General features: G+C 47.1%; 1 protein-coding gene across 3 annotated transcripts in view; it reads left to right on the top strand.

Moving 5' to 3' along the window:
* col12a1a (collagen, type XII, alpha 1a) overlaps positions 1-19,522 on the top strand; it is a 152,836-nt gene that overhangs the window by 120,507 nt on the left and 12,807 nt on the right. For all 3 annotated transcript variants that reach the window (XM_007906341.2, XM_007906339.2, XM_007906340.2), the window contains 6 exons: positions 2,571-2,624; positions 5,173-5,226; positions 11,609-11,662; positions 15,415-15,486; positions 16,493-16,528; positions 18,825-18,891. In XM_007906341.2, coding sequence (XP_007904532.2) covers positions 2,571-2,624; positions 5,173-5,226; positions 11,609-11,662; positions 15,415-15,486; positions 16,493-16,528; positions 18,825-18,891 — 337 coding nt within the window. The remainder of the gene's footprint in view (positions 1-2,570; positions 2,625-5,172; positions 5,227-11,608; positions 11,663-15,414; positions 15,487-16,492; positions 16,529-18,824; positions 18,892-19,522) is intronic.

Raw genomic sequence — 19,522 nt, 5'->3', positions numbered from 1 at the left:
AATTCCACGCCCCCCCCCACCCAAAAAAAAAATCACTTATTCACTTCATAGCTGTTTGTGCGACGTTGCTGTATGTAAATTGTCTGCTGCGTTCACCCATAAAACACACAGTCACTTCAGTTTACAGTATATCCTACACTTTAAAGTATTTGGCATGTCCTACCACCGTGAAAAGTGCTATACCAAGTGTAACAATTATAATTTTTATTATTCATTTTCAAGCTGTTTCTCTCTAAAGATCTTTGAAGAAACCATAGGGTAGAAGGGGAAAATAAAACAAAAANCGAGCTTCAGAGTTAAGACCAAATTGAATGATTTGTCAAATTGTGGAGCCCCTGAAATGGTGAGTTAACAGAGTGAATCTTAACCCAAGTGAAATTAGCAGATGGACTGGGATTATGAGGAATGATGATTGAGGCCAGGACATGGGTTTCATTTAAGAAATTAATGGTATGATGGGTGGGTCTTCTGTGAGGAAGAGTTCAGGTAGGCTAAAGGGTCTTCTTCAACTGAACCTTTCTTGTGGTCTTGGCACCTTGGTTAATACCACAAAACTCTCTAATGTAAACAACGGAGAAACTTTCTTCTAGAAGATTCCGGGATTACAAACCGCCTGTGATGGTGTGCCAGAGTTTGAGATCATTGCCTGTGGCTTCAGGTTGGACGGACAGTGAACCTAACACCAGTGCCATGATGAGCCGTACTGGGTGAACAGAATAGGCTGAAGAGTTGATAGTCCCACGTTGGCTGCCGTGTTCACCTGCAAAACAGTCACTACACTTTAGAGAGAACGCTGAAGTTTCAATGTGATAATGCCATTTCAAACACTAGGAGTATCGGCATTATTATTCTTAGTAGCGTTGGTTTGACTACTGATGAGACGTTATCCTTGTTGGCATGTTCTTGTAAGATCATGTCCTCAAACAGTAACATCTCACCCCTTATATGGGGATATCTACAGTGTAACAGTGCTGGAACTAATATGTGTGAACCTAAGGCTTAACAGTCTTTTAGGTCAGGTGAGCATTTCAAGACACTTGACAGCAACAATGGGGCATCACACAGCAGGACTTGTTGGCATTGAGTGAGAATCCAAGATCCTTTAATCCCTTTTCCCGGACATTTCTCCATATATCTTACCCGTGTCCTTTGCGACATCAGAACTACAAGATGGTTATGATGTAGGAGCTACGGTGCAGTTACAAGGAAGAGGCTATGAGGTAGCTCTCGCGTAAGCACTACAAAGAAAGTTCAACATAGCTGGGATTCAACTTTACAAAAGTCAGGACATAGCCTTCTGTCGTCTGCGCTCCTGTGATAGGATGTGCAGGGAGCGATTGGGACTGGAGGGGAAAAAAAGGTGAGGTCAGAAGCAATTTTCACAGTGAGCACTGCCAGAATGCAGAACGCTGTTCCAGAATTGGCATTAATTCGGTTTGGAAGAGAAATTGGAGACATAAAACAGGAGCAGGTAATTTCAGCACAGAGACTCGGCTCTGCCCTCGAGCCTACAGCAATTGAGTAATTTTCATTTCTCACCTTTTCCCTAAATTCCGAAGTTTACCAAATCCCTCTCCCTCCAACGCCTCTGTCAATTCTGCATCTGTGCCCTTAAAAATCCTCACAACCTTTTGTGTAAATCATTTGTTTCTGAACTTCCCTTTCACTACTTTATTCAATGGAGGACAGAGCAGGGGGTTTGGGATTAGAGTAGAGAGCTCCAGTGGGGGAGTGAGCACCAGCTCATAGACAACTGGGGAAAGAGCAGGGGAATAGAATTACAGTAGAGAGCTCCAGTGGGGGAGCGAGCACCAGTACAGACACGATGGAAGACAGCATAGCTCCCCCAATAATGAACAGTGCTCTTTCTTCCCCCTCTCCCACACACACACACTGTCCTGTCGTGGAGCATCAGGGTAGACCATGTGAGTTCAAAGTCCCAACATAGTGCGTGAACCTACAAACGTCTAACCCAGAGACGTGAGCGAGTCCAATTGAGCCAGCCGGACACTTTAAGACTATTCTCCACGGGAGAGAAGTTGTGCGGCAAATCTCTGGGGCTGAGCTGGCTCCAAGAAGAAATGCCTGAAAAACCCAGGGAGGTCCCAAGCGATCCAAGGCCTGTTAGTTGACCTTCATGCCTGCCTCCTCAACGCAACTTGGAAACATCTCTTCAACACTGTGAGCCAAAGCCCTGACCGTTTGGAGAAAACAAATGTATCCCAGGAGAATGAATATAACTTGAAGTGAATATGAAATGAGTGGCTCCCTCTGTGCCAAATTTCGGATCCCTGGTGACGATAGGTGCTTTCAAGCAAAGCTTTTGTTTTCCTCCACATGGAATGAGGACAAGATTGCGACTCTTGGGAATATGTAAACAGTGCAACTGTGCTTCAGCTAATATGCCTGAACCCAACTCTGAGTCAAATCAAAAAATAAGTGGTTCCATAAAATTCCTTTGTCATTATTCTTCAAGGCTTTATCCACGGTAGTGCTGTTAACCGTATTTTGGGACACAGGTTCGTCCGACTAACTCCCCCAACTAACTCTTCGCTCTTTGCTTCTCACAGGGCCGAACTGGGATGAAAGGTGATGCAGGTGAACCGGGATTACCTGGTCGATCGGTAAGTGTGTTTTATTTACAGGGTTGTGGCGGGGGGAGAGGAGGGGAGAATTAATAGCCAGTGGGCATGTTCTCGGGATCATGGCCGGAAGAATTAACGGAGATGTATTCCTCAGAGAGGGTTATATAACTGTATGTTGTCATTGGAACGTGGAATGGTTTACTGCAAGAAGCTGTTAAGAAGCTAAGACCACAGTACTCAAAAGGGTGTATCCTCCATGGCGTGGGGGGGGAGGTAAGTGGGGTTCACTCCTTACTCTCCTGCTGCTCTCTTCACGAACCCCTCCAACCGAGTTTGCTCAGTTGCTGAGAATGGGGTCAATGTTCACGGAGATGTGCAACTACTCTAATAGCTGTAGATGTACTCACTTGACCTCAGGTGGCAAGAACTGAAGTTGACCTGACCATGTTTAATGGGGTTGAATACAAGAAGCTCCAGATCTCCTGTACTGGAGCTGACTAGGCCTGAGTGTAGGGAGATCTAGATTCCTCGGCACTAGAGTTAATCTAAATGAACTTAATTGAACTAGGCACGAGGAGCTTCAGATGTCCTCTCTCACAAGTGACTTGGACATAATCTCTTGTCCTAATGCTGTGCTTAATGCGGCTGAATTCAAACATAAAAATAATAATAATAACTCCAATTATAAAAATAATAATAATTATAATCCTTACGTTTGATATCACGCCTTTCATGTCAGAAGGACGTCTCGAAGCTCTTCACGGGATATACAGTTCTGACGAAAGGTCATTGAGCTGAAGCATTAACTTATTTTCCTCTCTCCATGGATGCTGCCTGACCTGCTGTGTTCCCAGCAACTTCTGTGTTTGTACAGGATATAGTTGCATTGGCAGGCAAACTTGGCAGCCCATTTGAGATGTACACCTGTCGTGCTATAGCTGTCTAGAATGTGCGCAGTCCAGACAGCTCTGGGTGTCTTGTGCTTCAGCTGACCTGGACGTGTTTAATGCTGTTGCGGGCAGGGAGCTTCAGATCTCTGAGACATACTTGACACAGACATTTTCCGTGGAGCTGAGCACAGGGATCTTTACATATAACCAGCATGCTGAATGGAGCAGAGTACGGAAAGCTTTAGATCTCTGAACTGGAGCTGGCCTGGACGTACTTAGTACAGTTTCAAATGGGGTTATTAAGGACTGTGTAAGAGCATAGGCATTAATGGTGACCAGGGACCCTCTCAACAACAACAACTTGTGTTTATGTATCGTCCCTCTCGCAGGATAATTATTTGGGGAGGATAAGTTTGCAGGGCTATGGGGAGAGAGCGGGGGAGTGGGATTGAATTGGAGAGCTCTTTTCAAAGAGCCGGCAAAGACACGATGGGTCAAATGGCCTCCTTCTGTGCTGTATAATTCTAGTACTCTATGATTCTATGATACATCTCAGGGTACTTTATAGAGACTGTGTCAGATGTCGATGCTGTTTTACTGTACAATATAATACAATACAGATTCACATTTACCCACTGCCTTACATGTCGGGAGGACATCCCAAGGTGCTAGACGCTGCTGGCTGGGCACCCAGGCTAGAGTGGGAGCCAAGGGGGTTGGGGAGGGGAAAGATGACCGGTCAAAGAGGGGTACGTCTTGCGACGGACCTTGGGAGGCAGTGGAATGGTCCAGGAGGGATAGAAGGTGACGATGGTGGTAGAAGAGAAGAAGTGAGTGGGAGTAGTGGGGGGTGGAGGACAAAACCGGGGGCATTTTGGGGAAGCTCCAGTTAAATAAACTCTGCCCACCTTAAATCCAATGTCACCTAATCCAGCATTCTCTTGCTCCCTCGCTCCCTCTCTCTCAAAAGGGTTTCTGGATTTCATTAAACATGTGGTAAATCTCTTTTTACTTCAAAGCTCACGGAAACAACAGAGAATAATTTAAAACAATTATATTTGTGAATAATTGCATTGTGTGAAGATGATTATTGGCAGAGAGAGAGAAAGAGAGAGAGAAGGTGGAGAGACAAGAGGAGAGGGATTGAGAATAGAGAGAGAGAGAGAAAGAGTGGGGAGAGGGCGAGGTGAGAGTCAGAGAGAGAGAATGGGGCGAGAGACTGATGGCGGGGGGGGGGGGGGGGGGGGGGGAAGAGAGAGAAAGAGACCCAGAGAAAGGAAAAGAGGGGAGAGACAGGGAGAGTGAGAGTGGGGGAGAGAGGAGGGGAGAGGGAGAGGAGAGAGCAACAAGGGGAGGTAGAGGAATGGGCTTGGGCCATTTTTAATGGTTTATTTGGACAAAGGAGGAAAAGAATGCTAATTCTCACAGGCTCGGGGCAGGACAATTCTAGTTTAAACCATTGCCTCAGCAATTGAAGTCTTCATCTGTTTCCTTGGTTCTTTTTGTTTTGCGCGGGTTGCTGTTTCGATTGATTCAGTTCAGATGTTCTGCCTTTGGGAACCGCAATGCAATTATTTTATTGTTTCTGCTGGAGGGAGAGGTGGAATTTTGTTTTTTTAATATCTTTTGAAAAGCGGAGGGAATTGTTTCTACAGGGGACCTAACCTCAGCTGCTTCTGCGTGTTTGTGTTTGACAGGGACAGCCTGGACGGAATGGAGCCCAGGGTGCCGTTGGACCTCAGGGCGCAAGGGTAAGCAATGCTTCTGCACATCACTGACAAGTCTTTAACTCCTGTGTTGGCTCCATTGAAAGGCGTCATATTGAATAATAATCCTTGCATTTGATCCCGCTTTATGGGGTTGAAACGTCTCAGAGAGCTTCACGAAGGTCTCCGCAAATTGTAGTGACTGTGTGTTTGTAGGCCAATGCTGTCCGCCATCATCACTCTCCCCACAGACACACACACGCACGCAGGTGCACATCCTTGCCTGGCTCCTCTAGATATTCCCTATTCCCCGACTTTAAGATCCTCATTCTTACCTTGCAAATGTCTCCAATGGCATTGCTCTGCCTGATCTCCAGCCCGTTCCGCTCCAACAACTCAGGCCTCTTCACGTTCAGGTCTGTTAACCCTCAACTTTCCCCCACTCCACACACGCACATATCCCACCCAGCTTGGGCTCCCACTTCGTCTCTGTTCAGCACTTTGAGACATCTCCTCCAATAAGAGGATAAGATCAAATGGGCCGAAAGAACTCTCCTTCATCTAAACCAATCTCGTGGTCTTGTGAGGTTGCTTTGCATATAAGAAGGAGCTTGCAATTTTATAGAACTTTTATATTATGTCGGAATGCCTCAAAGTGCTTCATGGTAATTGTCGCTTTCCCAGAAAAGCACAGCAGCCAATTTGTGCACATCAAGGCCTCACAAACAGCCACGAGGCGAGTGATATGTTTATCTGGAGAATTGTTGGCCCAGGACACTGGGGAAAACTCCGTTCTTTTATCAAATAGTGTCACAGAAATCCTTAATGCCTACTTCAGAACAAGTGGAAATGATTGGTTTTAGGTCTCATCTGGTGACCGGAGCCTCTGGCTATGAAGCATCCTCACCGGCCCCCTACCCCACCCAGAACTGGGCTTTGCCCAGACCAGGATGGTCCAACCTTTTGGCCGCCGAGAGCCGGATGCCGTTCTGAGACATGTTTGAGGGCCGTGTAAGCGATACTGCCTCCTGATTGGCCAGTCTCATTGCCAGGTGGAGTCTGATCCCATGGTAACAGTTTCCTGATTGGCTCGGGGCCTGGGCGTCGCCTACATTTGCTTGTCGGGTGATGAAGTTGGAAATGGTTTATGGGGCAAATGAGATCATCCTTCAGGCTGGATGTAGCCCCTGGGCCACCAGTTGGAGTTCCCCGGCATCGAGCGTAAGCTCATTGTGCAGATGTGGGGCTTGAACCCACAACTTTCTGATCCCGAGGTGAGAGTGCTACTGACTGAGCCAGGCTAATGCATAAGCATGTTTACCGTTTGGACCAGTGGGCTGGTGGTCACTATTCCACCACGAGGCATTCCCAAGAGCACAATAAATATCGAGCATGAGATAAGACCACTGAATGTCACCCTGGCCAGCAGATGAGACGTTAAAAACCAAGCCCCATCCGTGCCTTTTCAGGTAGATGTTAAAACGCCTGCCCACTGTTCTGACCCCCAAAATCTCCAGATAGATTCTTCCACCACTTTTCTCCAACTCGTTCCTCACTTCTCCATCCAACCATCAATGGCTGAACCATCGGTCACTATCTCATCCCTCCCCCTGGGAACTCTTTTCTGAAACTCCCATTGCCTCGATTCCTGACAGTAGACAGTAGAGGACACAGGTTTAGAGGTATAAAGGACAATTTCAGGACACACACCATGAAGTGTTTCTTTACCCAGAGGGTAATTAAAGACTGGAGCGGGTTGACAGGAAGGGTGGTTGAGGCCAAGACACTGGGACTCATTTGCAAAGCGATTTGATGCTGTGACGGGGGATGGTAGGGTGGGTGTTCTAGAGGGAAGGAGATCAGAAAGTAACGGCTGTCATGGATCGTTCACCACTTGGGTGTGTTTGAGGGCAGCTCTTGCCTCGGACGACCCCCACCCCCCCAAAAAGACAATCACTGCACCTGCCCCGCGGTTACCGGTGAGGCCTTTCCAGGGTGCTGCAAAACAACCTGTGACCCTTTCTTCCTATTCTTTCCAAGCGTTCTTTTGAGTAAAGGAATTCTATTCCTAAACATCTGCTCTGAATTTATAGTTTCCATCATCGCCCTCTGGGTCCTGCTCAGTTTAGCTTCCTTTGAAGTGAGTGAGTGGATTTCAGTCTCTCTGTGCCGTGAACTATTTTATACACTTCAGTGAGGGTGTTTGTCTCTATCTTTCACTCTCTCCCTCTTTCTTCACTCCCACCAACACCCCTCCTCACGCAAACGTCAACTTTGTTCCCGACTACAAAGGTTAAGTTCCTTTCATCGATTATGAATGTAAGGGAGTAGTCTTATTGCAATTTCCTGTGCCTTTTGCAATGCAAGTAATCCAAACACAGACGTGAAATCTCCAGCGTGATTTAAATGTTTGTATGGAACAATAATAATCCTCATATTTTTATTATAGCGCCCGAAATGCCCTTAATAATAATCCTTGCATTTGATATATCGTGCCGACAAGACTTCTCAAAGCCCTTGACAGGATTTTACTGTAAAGTGTCTTTTTTGCTGGTCAGCCAGGTGTCTGACACGTAGAGTATCCAAACCAGACTGAGAATTCCATGCATCCCACCTACGCATGGAAATTCCAGTGTATTGAAATGGAATGTGTACTCTCTCCCCGGAGGGATGCACCGTGTTTATCTAATTCCGGAGTGAATCAAACACAGGCTGGCAACAGTGAAGGCTTGGGGTCTCCACAGTGTGCATTGGGATAACTGCTGGACTTTAATCAGCTATAAACCCGCATAGCTTGACGTTGAAAACACTGTCTGGTAAGCTTTACTGCTTATTGCAGTACTTTTATTGCCCAGCTAGGAACACTCTGCCTGTTAGAGCTTTCGCTTGCAGGATTAATATGAACTGAGTGTCCCCAGTGACTAGTCTGCCCTTCTAAGTCCTGCCAATGAGCCAGGCTGGGCTGTGCTGTCATCAGCAGTACCCTGGAATACTGCAGAACCGCCTGGCTCAGGAACCAGACTAGAGACCGTCACAGAGGGTTGACTCAATTACGACACTCCGCTGCTAAGCATGGCACCTTGGAGCCAGTTCAGCTCCAAGGAGACCCCGCTTACCTCCCTCAGTCCCCCAGGCGACAGTCATTAGTTAAGTCATTTGACATCCAACAAGTGCATGTTTGAGCCCTCATTAGGTAGATGGCAGATACCAGGAACTCTCTACGAGCTTCCTTCACAGCTCAGTATCAAATGTGAGAGCATTCCTCCCATCCTCATGCCAATAGCTCAGACACATGAACCGTCGCATTGAGTAATAGTTCCACCAGTTAGAGGTGTGGAGCTTGAGCTGCAGCTGTTTGCCTCTGTGTGAAGTCAACCCTCTGTGTCCGTCTGTCTTTGTCATCTGCTTCCTGAGACAGACGGGTCCACAGCACTTGAGGGACGCTCAACCAGCCTGGCTCATTGGTAGGAGGGCAGACCAGTCACTGGGGACAGGATTCTTCTGAGCACGTGGGTGAGGTAGGGAGATACCAGGGCATGAAGTAATTTGCAGGCGGGTTTGAGGGTATTGAAATCGATCCATTCTGCAACAGAGAGCCAGTGGAGCTTGGCAGGGACTGGGGTGAAGGGGGTGTGTGTGGAGTTTGGTATGGGTGAGGATATGGGAGTTTTGAATTATTTGTGAATGATGGAGGTGGAGAGACCGGCGAGGGCATTGGTATAATACAAGGCGCCAGGGGGCATAATCTCAAAATCAGAATCAACATGGTTAGAATTGAGGTCAGGAAGCATTGCTTCACACAAAGCAATGTGAAGATGTGGAACATTCTGCCCCAGAAAGCTGTAGAGGCAGAATCAACAGGGTTGTTTAAAAGGGAGAGAAATAGAGGGATCGAGGGTAGGGGATGAGGATGGAAGTGTCGTCGAACACACAGTCAAGGAGGAAGGTCTTGAGATGGGTATTGAAGGAGGTAACGGAAAGGTGAGGTGGAGGGATTCCAGGATGGAGTTCCAGATGGTGGGGGTAGAAAAACTGAAGGCCCGATCACCGATGGTGGGGCAAGTAGGGCAAGGGACATGAAACAGGCCAGAGCCCGCCGAGCAGAAGGAGTGGACAGGTAGATATGGTGCTAACAGGTTACAGAGCTAGGGAGAAGCAAGACTGTGGAGGGCTTTAAAAGTGAGGATGAGGATTTTAAATTCTATCCTCTGGGGGATGGGGAGCCATTGGAGCCGGGCGAGGGTGGGGAGGGATTCACAAGAATCAATATGGTTAGAATTGAGGTTGAATTGGTACGGAAAAGGACACGAGCTGCAGAATTCTGAATACTAACGTCCCTATATCTCTAAAGGTTTGCTTATAACCCCTCTGAAAATCCCAACTCCAATGCAGTGCTGGATAATGGCTGAATTGTCGGCGGTGCCATCCTTAGAATGAGAAGTTAAACCAAAATCCCGCAGCACAATCAGAAAAGAGAAGGGAATCTTTCCCTCCTTATCCTGACCGGCGACCCCCTCAGGATTCAACAACAATAACTTGCATTTATATAGCGCCCTTCACGCAGGGTAGAGTCCCAGAGCACTTCAGAATAGATGACTGTTTGGGATTATCTTGTTGCATCCATTTAAAAATAACCTGCTTCCCCATGGTTTAACATGCTCAGCAGAGCACACACACACACACAGCTCACCTAATTAGTATACCCTATGTCGCAATTTACACCCCAGCCCAACCCGTTGCAATAAGCCAGCAGTAACCAGAGCAAGAGCACAGGATGTTGAAAATCATCCAAAAAAATTGGAGTGAAAAATATGAGGTTTTGCAATGGATTCGATGCAACAATCAACATTGCAAATATTTCAACCGTAAATGTTAAGACATTGTAAATAATATTATCCTCTTTGGGAGGATGATAAGTGAGGTCTCCTTGGCTCCAAGGTGACGTGCTTGGCAACGGAAAGTCAGAATCGAGCCAGTTCTTTGCGGTGGTCTCGGTAGTCCAGTTCCTGAGCCATTGGGTCCACAGTACACCAGGGCACTGCTGATGACAGCACAGCCATCCTCCAGACTTGGAGGGACAGACCAGTCACTGGGTGCAGGGATTCTTCCCACTCAGCTCCTGTTAACCCTGAAAGCCAAAGCTCTAACAGATAGCGAGACAAATAGTGGGAAAATTGCCAGACAGTGTTCTCAACGGCAAACTATGTGGTTTCAGCTGCTTATACTCCAGATGTTACACCCGACGCGCACTTTGGGATCCCCCCCAAACCTGACTCTTGCCAACCTGTCTAATGCTCTCCGTAATTAAATAAGCAGGGTGCATCCCGCTGGAGAAAGACAGTGCACATTTCATTCCAATCCATGTGAATTTCCTTGTATAGGTGGGATGTATCAAACTTGATTTTGATATTCAAGCACTGTGATAGGTTTCTACATGTGTCGGACACCCGGCTGACTAAAACAAAATAACAATATAAGAGTAACTTGTATTTCTACTATCCATGCCTTTCACATGAAATAAACATCACAAAGCGCTTTATCAAAGGAAATCGATTAGAAACAAAGCTGAACATTGTTTTGGAGGCAAACGCTGCAGCTGAATATGTGCCAGCGATGACCCCAGATTCATCGGATGATTTATTTGAATTTAAGGCTGAATTTCGGATGAGAAGGGAGGGAATGAACAACCAAGATAAACTCTGGGCTTCTCCGCAATGATCATTGATGTTCGCCTAACATCATAAGGCAGGCAGGAACCTCAGATTAATAACCCAAGGAACAATTGGGGACTAAGATCTGGAAATGAATAATAATCTTCAAATGTCAGATGTCAGCCTGGCTCAGTCAACAGCGCTCTCACCTCTGGCTCAGACGGTTGTGGTTTTAAAGCCCCACATCGGGTCTTTGAGCTCTCAGCTGATGATTAAGTGCAATGCTGAGGAGAGTGTGGCATTGTCGGTGAGAGGTCCAGTTGGCCAGTGAGCACCTGCTTTGGTGAGTCTGACATATGCTGAAACCCATTGTGATGCTTATTGAGTCTCCGAACCATACTGAGTTCCACATATATTATGATATCCCTGTCTCTGGAATTGAATGCCTAAAAGGAAGCACCTTGCTTACTTAATCCCGGATAGTATTAGGAGCAGGTTGGCAAGAGTCAAGGCTGTGTGTTGGAGGGGAGAGGTGAGTAATTGCTGAAGTCTGACCAGCTAAAACTGTGCAACTTGCCATTGCGAGAACATGGAAGATTCCTGCTGCTTGTCCAGTTTGGACCACGATACCCATTAGGGCTTAAAATTGCAAGATTAACAGGAGCTGAATGTAACACACCGTAGCCTGTCCCCTCCGCCATCCTCGTAGTGACTCTTGTGCATCACCAGGTGATGATGGATGGAAATTAATTAGCTTTTTTCTGTTCTCATTAAAGGGCTTTGCAGGCAAAGAAGGACCACCAGGACCTCGAGGACCAGCAGGGCCAATGGTAAGTCTATGATTCAGAAATGTCTCCTTGAACTGTTCTAACTTTATGTTGGGCTGAAGTGGGAAGATAAAATAACAAAGGGAATTGACGAACTAAACACTGAATGTCTCTCCCCCCAAAAATGAGGGGCCGCAAATGTTGGTTTTGTGAGCAGGAAGGTTTCTTTGCACAAAGGGTGGTGAGAAGGTGGGGTGACCTGCCTCAGAAGGTCGTAGAGGCGAGAATCAAATGGGGGTATTTGAAAGGGTGATGGTTAGATACTTGGAAGTAAAACCTATGAGAAAAAGATAAGATAATGGGACTGGAAGATTTTAAGTGTTCTTATATGATGGTGGAACAGGCTTGATGGGCTGAATAGCACTTTGATCCTAATCACATTCAATTTCAAAGCACTACACAACAACAAAGACTTGCATTTCTGTAACACCCCTCGTGCAGGGTAGTGTCTTAGAGGTTTAACAGTGATGGAGGGGGAAGGTGACCATAAGCACGGTTGAAGAGGAAGATCTTCAGGTGCGACCTGAAGATGGGGAAGGAAGAGGCAAGTCGGAGGTTTTGAGGAAAGTGCTCCAGAGTTTCGGGGCATAGTGGCTGACTGTACGCCCACCAATGCTGAGGGACAAGTAGGCGGCCGGAGCCAGTCGATGGATAGTAGACAGGGGAGTAAGCCAGTTGAAGAGGTATGGAGGTGCCAGGACATGAAGGGATTATGAAGATAGAAAAGCCATGACAAAGATGCAGTAGTACTAGAGGGGTAAGAGGTTATATGCGGAGAGACTTGAAAAACTGACACTCTTTTCTGCTGGACGCAGCAGAAAAGGTTGTGGAGGAGAGGGCGGCAGAATCTAATAGACATTTTCAAAATAGCAAATGGTTTGGGCACTGGAAATAGAGAGAGTCTATTGCACTGACTGGTGAGTCAATAACAGGGGAACCTCAAGTGATCACACTGAGCAGAGGATTTTTTTTGTGCACATAGATGTGTGTCCTTCGACACACTGCTACTGAGGCCAGGTCTATAACACCGGGATCTAAAATGTGTTTTAGGTTTAACTTTAGAAAATCTGAAGGAATTACAAAGAAAATGATCTGGATGCGTTCAGAGGCAGACTCTCCCTGCGTCCTGTCATCTTTTCCCACCTCCCTCTCTCCCACCCACTCTGTGTTTGATTGTAACTTCCCACCTGTTGGTTAATAGGATTCTACAATTCCACCTGCTAGTTAGCATGGGTTGTAGATGTAATACGAGCTCTGGGACACTATGATGTGTGAGGAACGCTATATAAATGGAAGTTGTTGCTGTAGATGTACACTGGCCGGTTCGTGTGGTTGAAGATTTCCACCTGGTAGCTCGTGAGGTGGTTGTCTTCCACCCATTAGTTTCCGTGATGTGTGTTGTCACCTGTTGATTAATGACTGTAACTTTCCACTGCTGGTTAGTTTCTCTTTGCTTTCCGTTTAATGGTTAGTCTGACTGAGGGTTTCAACCTGTTGGTTAGTGTGATCGTTACCAGCCAGTTAGTGTGATTGTAACTTTTCACATACCGATTAGTTTGATTTTAACTTTCCACCAACTATATAACGTTGTTGTACCATCCACCTGCTGTTTAGAATGGTTGGATGTGATTGCAACTTCCCATCTTTTGGTAAGTATATTTATAACTGGTTAGTGAGTGTGATTGTATAAACGTAATTTGCTGTTGTCGTTTTCCACCTGATGGTCAGTTTAATTGAAACTTTACTTTCCACCTGTTAGTTAGTGTGGTAGCAACTTTTCTACTTACTAGTTAATATGATTGTAACTTTCCCAATCCCAATTATTCTGCTGCTTACCTGCTGGTTTGTGTAATTAGGTTTTTTCATACGATTGACTTTGCTGGTTACACTTGCTGGTTGGTGTGATTGTAGCTTTCCTCCAGTTGGTTAATATGATAGTAGGTTCCCACTTCCTGGTTAGTTTGGTTGTTACCCGACACCTGCTGGTTAGTCTAATTGTAGGTTTCCACCAACTGATTAGTGAGATTATACCATTCCACTTGTTGGTTATTCCCCCACTCACCCCCCGCCCATCCGAATTTAACCAAATCTCATTCCACAAGTGGGAAACGTGAGTTACCCACCAGGCATCTCAAACCCAAACCTTCATCCCAAACTGTCTAAAGACAGCACGGACCCGATACCTTATATCACGGCCTCATGAGCAAGTCAATCGGCCAGATTGCTTCTGTGACCGGGCAAACCTGGTTGTACCCTAGTGATCAGGCTCAAGATAGTCGATATTCCAGTTTCTCCCTTCTCCCTTTTGGGTTGGATCAGACTCCTCGGGATCAGCACCCGTTATATCCTGATTCCCAGCCAACAGTGGGCTAAGCACAAGCATTCTAAGTCCAGTGACCCCCATGAATAAGTCATGGGGAGGTTCACATCGGCTCCAATGATCCAAACCTCAAAGGGAGAGCAAGTTGTCAGACACTACTCAAACCCATGGAGTAACTGATAAGAACAGACATTAGACTTTATCTTAGCCAAAAGGCAAGGCAGTGATCACCTGCTGGTGAGCGCAGTTGTAGCTTTCCACTTGCTGCGGGTTGGTATAATTATAACTTTCCATCTGCAGGTTCGCGTGATTGTAGCTTTTCATCTTTGGGTTTGTGTGATTGTAACCGTCTCTTGTGACTGTTGTATCCAGCAGGTGTTGCCCTGAAGCAAACAGAATGTTTAATAGAGAAATGGACTGAAATCTGAGCAGCAAATACATTGAGGGAGCTAGGGTTAGAGTTGGAATGTGTGGTTAATAAAAAAGGATCAGAAATATAGGAGCAATAATAATATTAATAATAATAACTAGATTGTACATGTTGTACTATTTATCTGGCTATCCCAAATGATTACAACGTAAGAAATAAATGCAATATGAATGCAATAACAACTTGCACTTAAACAGCGGCCTCCACACAGGGTAGAGTCTCGGAGCACTTAACAGTGGCGGAGCCTGACTCTGAGCTGGAGGGAGAAGGTGACCATATACATGGTCGAAGGGGATGGTCTTCAGGCGCAATCTGAAAAAGGGGAATGAGGGGGCAAGGCAGAGGGTTTCAGGAGGAGGAGAGTACCAGAATTTGTGGACGTAGTGGCTGAAAGTCCGGCCGCCAATGGTGGAGCGGAGGGGACGAGGGATAAGCAGGAGGCCAGAGCTAGCCGAGCGGAAGCACCGGGAGGTGGAGTTTCGAGTAAGCAGGTCAGAGAGGTAGGGAGGTGCCAGGGCGTGAACTAGGGAAATATACCAATCTATCAATTGAATGCGGACGTAAATGGCAATTTAAAACGAACATAGTTCCTATAAGAATCAGTGCAACTGAGACTGTTAATAAGCTTATTCAGAAATGGCTTGAAAAATACCTGGTGAACAAAATATCAACCTCCTGCATATAGTAGCTATTTCAGGAAGTTCAAACTTATTAAGAAAAGTACCATCCATTCATATGTAACGTAGCAGTTATTGGTCTGGCTGACCATCACTGAAAACCACATGGAAACTACCTCCATGGAGTGATTTAAACTGCAATAACATAAACATAATAGTAATATTATTAATAATAATGGTTGGGTGGGTGTTCTGGAAGGATGAGATTGGATGGGCTGAAGGGCCTTTTTCACAAAGCCAATCTATGTCCTTGTGATGTTGTGTGTCCTCTTGTGATGTTTCTGGATAAAGACGAACGGGATCTTTTCCTCTTTTCTTTCTGCTCCAGGGATCACCTGGTGCTCCGGGGGCTCCTGGTCCAACTGGAACGCAAGGAAAACCCGGAAACTCCGGACCAGTGGTAAGTGATGTTTAATCTTGTACTGAACAGTTGAACCAGAGGATACGGCCTGCGATTGAAAGGGCGAGTAAATTCAGAACAAATCTGCAGAAACACTACTTCAGTGAGTGAGTAGTAAACATATGGAAGAGGCTCCCTAGGGAGACGGTGGAAGCAGAAATTGTTGTTTGTTTCAAGAACAAATTAGAGAGATTTCTGTTAGAAAATAATATCTCGGGGATACAGTATATAGTTTGGGATACGACATGTCAAGCAACTGCCAGGATGGTGGAAGGTGAACTGTATGGACCTTGGTCTTCTTTAGCCAGCAAATTCTTATATGTTCTTATAAAACCTTCCAAATGCGTGGGATATGTCAAACTAGGAGTCGCCTGAGATCAAGATACGTGATGGATAAGTGTAACAAGGGATAGGAAGAAAATGCCGGTAAATGGAGTTGAGGTACAGATCAGCCATGGTGGAATAGAAAGGTGGAACAGGCTCAAGGAGCTGAATGACCCACTCCTGCTCCTATGAAGGAGTTAATCATCACAGCCTCAGGAGCTTTTTGCTAGGCCGCCATTTCCACTTAAGCCTCGCGCTCTCTCTGGGGAGAAGGCTTTTGTTTGGAGAGAAATACATGGTAACACAATACTGTACATGCTGGGGCGTGCCACCACAACACGACCCACGATGCTGGCAACTGATCCTGACAGCTGAGTCAGAACATAAAGAGAAGTCTGTGCTGTGGCTCGAGACATGCACCCAATTGTGCCCTGGCATTATACGTGACAGCTCATTGTGAAATCCGCACCTCAGCCAAGTGCATGTGCCCAATCGCGTATCATCGGGTCAGGCATAACAGTCTCTACTCACTTAGCACATCACCCACAGCAAGGGTTAGATACACCGTGAAGAACTCTCAGGTATCACTTTTAAACTCAATGCAGGAGCTTCTCAGAGTTGGAGAGAATCCATTTCCTCAATTGGTCACAACTTTCACTGTCTTTATTTTGCTTCGTTTCAGGGACAACCAGGTGTGAAGGGAGAGAGAGGAGATCGGGTGAGTGTGTGACTCTGAAATAACCCATACTATACAAAACTGAGGTGTTGTACACAGAAAACTGCCCAAGCTATCGTGGCTCCTGAGAACAAGTCCTAAGACCATATAACGGGAATTGCATCAATGTGAATGGATAATTAAAAGTATTATATTGGGAATGCAGAAGCAAGTCAGGGTTTACATAGATTTACAAAGACTGTATGGCATGGAAACAGGCTACTCGGCCCAACCAGTCCGTGCTGGTGCTTATACTCCACATGAATCCTCACCCATTCCCTCCCTCACCCTTACTCCCGGCTGGACTATTCTAACGCCCTCCTCGCTGGTCTCCCCTCCACTACCATCCACAAAATCCAAATCATTCAGAACTCTGCCGCCCGCATTCTCACCCGCACCAAACTCCGCTCCCCGACCCCCCCAGTCCTGGCCAGACTGCACTGACTGCCTGTCCCAGAGAGGATCGACTTCAAGATCCTCAGTTTGTATTCAAGTCCCTCCACTCCTCTGCAGCCCCCGACCGCTCTGACCTCATCTCTCCTCAAAACAGTGCTCGTTGCCTTCGTTCTTCCGGGTCTGGCCTCCTCCTTGTCCCCAAGTCCTCCGCTCCACCTTCGGCGGCTGTGCCTTCAGCCACCATGCCCCGAGGCGCTGGAACTCCCTTCCCTACTCTCTTCGTCTTGCTCCCTCCCTTCCTATTTTCAGGTCTCGACTGAAGATTTTTTTTTTCGACCGCACTTTTGGTCACCTTCCTCCCCCTTCCCCTGGCTCCTCCCCCTGGCTCCCTGGCTCCTCCCCCTGGCTCCCTGGCTCCCCCCGCTCCCCCCCGGCTCCCCCGGCTCCTCCACACTCCCCCGGCTCCCCCCCACTCCCCCCGGCTCCCCCCCACTCTCCCCGGCTCCTCCGCCTCCATCTGGCTCCTCCCCCACCCCCTGGTTCCACCCCCTCCCCCTTGCCCCCGGCTCCCCCCCCCTCCCCCCGGCTTCCGCCCCATCCCCCTGGCTCCCCCCATCCCCCTGGCTCCTCCCCCTCCCCCTGGCTCGGCCCCGGGATCTGTTACTGTGAAGCACTCTGAAACGCCGTCCAGCGTGGAGGGCGCTATATAAATCCAAGTTGTTGTTGTTGTTACTCCCTCCCACACCCTTCTATTCCCTGCTCCCTTATGTGAAGGTCCAGCTTCCCCTTGAATACATCTACACTATTTGATTCAACCACGACTTCAGGCAGCGAGTACCACCATCTCACTACCCTCTGTGTGAAGTAGCTTCTCCTAAGTTTTCATTTAGATACCCCTAGTCACTAGTTTGTACTTTTATTACATGGGAATCCAGATAGTGATGGGATTAGAGTAGAAAGCTGCAGTGGGGCAGTGAGCACCAGCACAGACACAATGGGGAAACCGCAGGGGGAATGGGATTAGAGCAGACAGCTCCAGGGAGAAGCGAGCACCAACACAGATAAAATAACAACAAGATTACATTTGTATAGCGCCTTTCACTTCGGGGTAACGTCCCAAGGCGCTGGACAGAGTACCGTATTTCAGACCCGAACTGGGGAGAGAAAGAGGGGTGGCCGATGGCATGGTCGAAGAGGATACAGTGGGCTATTAAGCCTGTTTATCAATGGCAACAGAGCTGAACATAGGACTCGAGAGTAGATTGAGCGTGATCTTTGTTATCTGAACTGGATCTGGTCTGACAATAATCTCACGGCACAATCTATCAACACTGACTTCCTGCCAGCAACCAGAAGGAGAGTACTTGTCTAAATTTGCCCGATCTGGGCAATAAGCATAGTGGGCGGTGGCTGAGATTGAATGCTCGTGCGGGGAGAGGGAACAAGGCGTATATTTCAGGAAGAAAGTTTACTGAAGATAGGATGGGGCAATTTAATGAGGGAGGGAAGGAAGAAAAGTTAAATCAAAACTACAAACAGGTCAGAGAGGGATAGTGAAATTCTGCAATCGTGGTTTTAGCTGGTTTAAACTCCAGCGGACTCGGAGGTTCCCATGATTTGGCTCTCGTCAAACTACTTCTAATACTCCCCGCAATTAGGTAAGCAATGCCCCTTTGTGGAGAAAGTGCACATTCCGTTCCAGGCACATGGAGATTCCCATGTGTAGGTGGAACTCTGTCTGGTTTGCATACTCTCAAGCACCGTGATGGGTTTCTAAATGTATCCGGCACCCAGCAGACCGAAAATTAAATATCCCCATCGGAACATAGCTCAAGCGTCTCGGACATGTTACCAGGAATGAGGTGGGCCTTGACATGTGTTTTTTTTCCTGGAATTCTTCAAGGGGGGACTGGCTTCTCAAAACATGATGAGGTCGATTGCCAGACAAGTCTGCGAACAGCTGATGAACAGTGAGTGAAACAAAGAGCAACTGCAGATTGCTTTTGCTTTAAGCGCCCTAAATACTACAGCTTGCATTCACATACTGTAGCCAATCCTTCACGAAGGTTACATCTCGGAGGGATTTATGGGACGGGGTGGATGATCGAAGAGGTAGATTTTATGGCAGAACTTGAAGACAGATCGAGAGGGAGGTGGGAAGAGAAACTTCCTTCTCTTTTTGGATAGTGCCATGGGAACTGACACCCACTTGAATAGGCAGAAGGGACTTTGGGTTCAACATCTCATCCGAAGGCTGTCACCTCTGACAATGCAGCGTTCCCTCCCCAGCATTGCACTAGAGCGTCAGTTATGCCAGTTCCAAATCCCAAAGTGGGGAATTGAACCCGCAATCTACTGGCTCAGAAGCGAGAGCACTACCGATGAGCCAGACTGACACACTGGCTTTACTAACGGCTCACTAACCAAATAATCCCCGTATTTGATACATCCCCGACAGTGTCAAAAACTCTCCGGGCACCTCACGGAAGTTCTGTGGCTGCACCTTTGCAGGTAAACAAGGTGGCCATTTTGCGTCACAGCGAGGTCCCTCAAACCACCGTGAGGTGAATGAATTTTCCGGATTTCTTCTAGGCCAGGATA

Source organism: Callorhinchus milii, unplaced genomic scaffold, assembly GCF_018977255.1.
Source record: "Callorhinchus milii isolate IMCB2004 unplaced genomic scaffold, IMCB_Cmil_1.0 Scaffold3, whole genome shotgun sequence".
NCBI classification, from domain to species: Eukaryota; Metazoa; Chordata; class Chondrichthyes; order Chimaeriformes; family Callorhinchidae; genus Callorhinchus; species Callorhinchus milii.
Note: the sequence above shows the minus strand (reverse complement) of the source record. Positions and strands in the feature narration are given on the sequence as shown.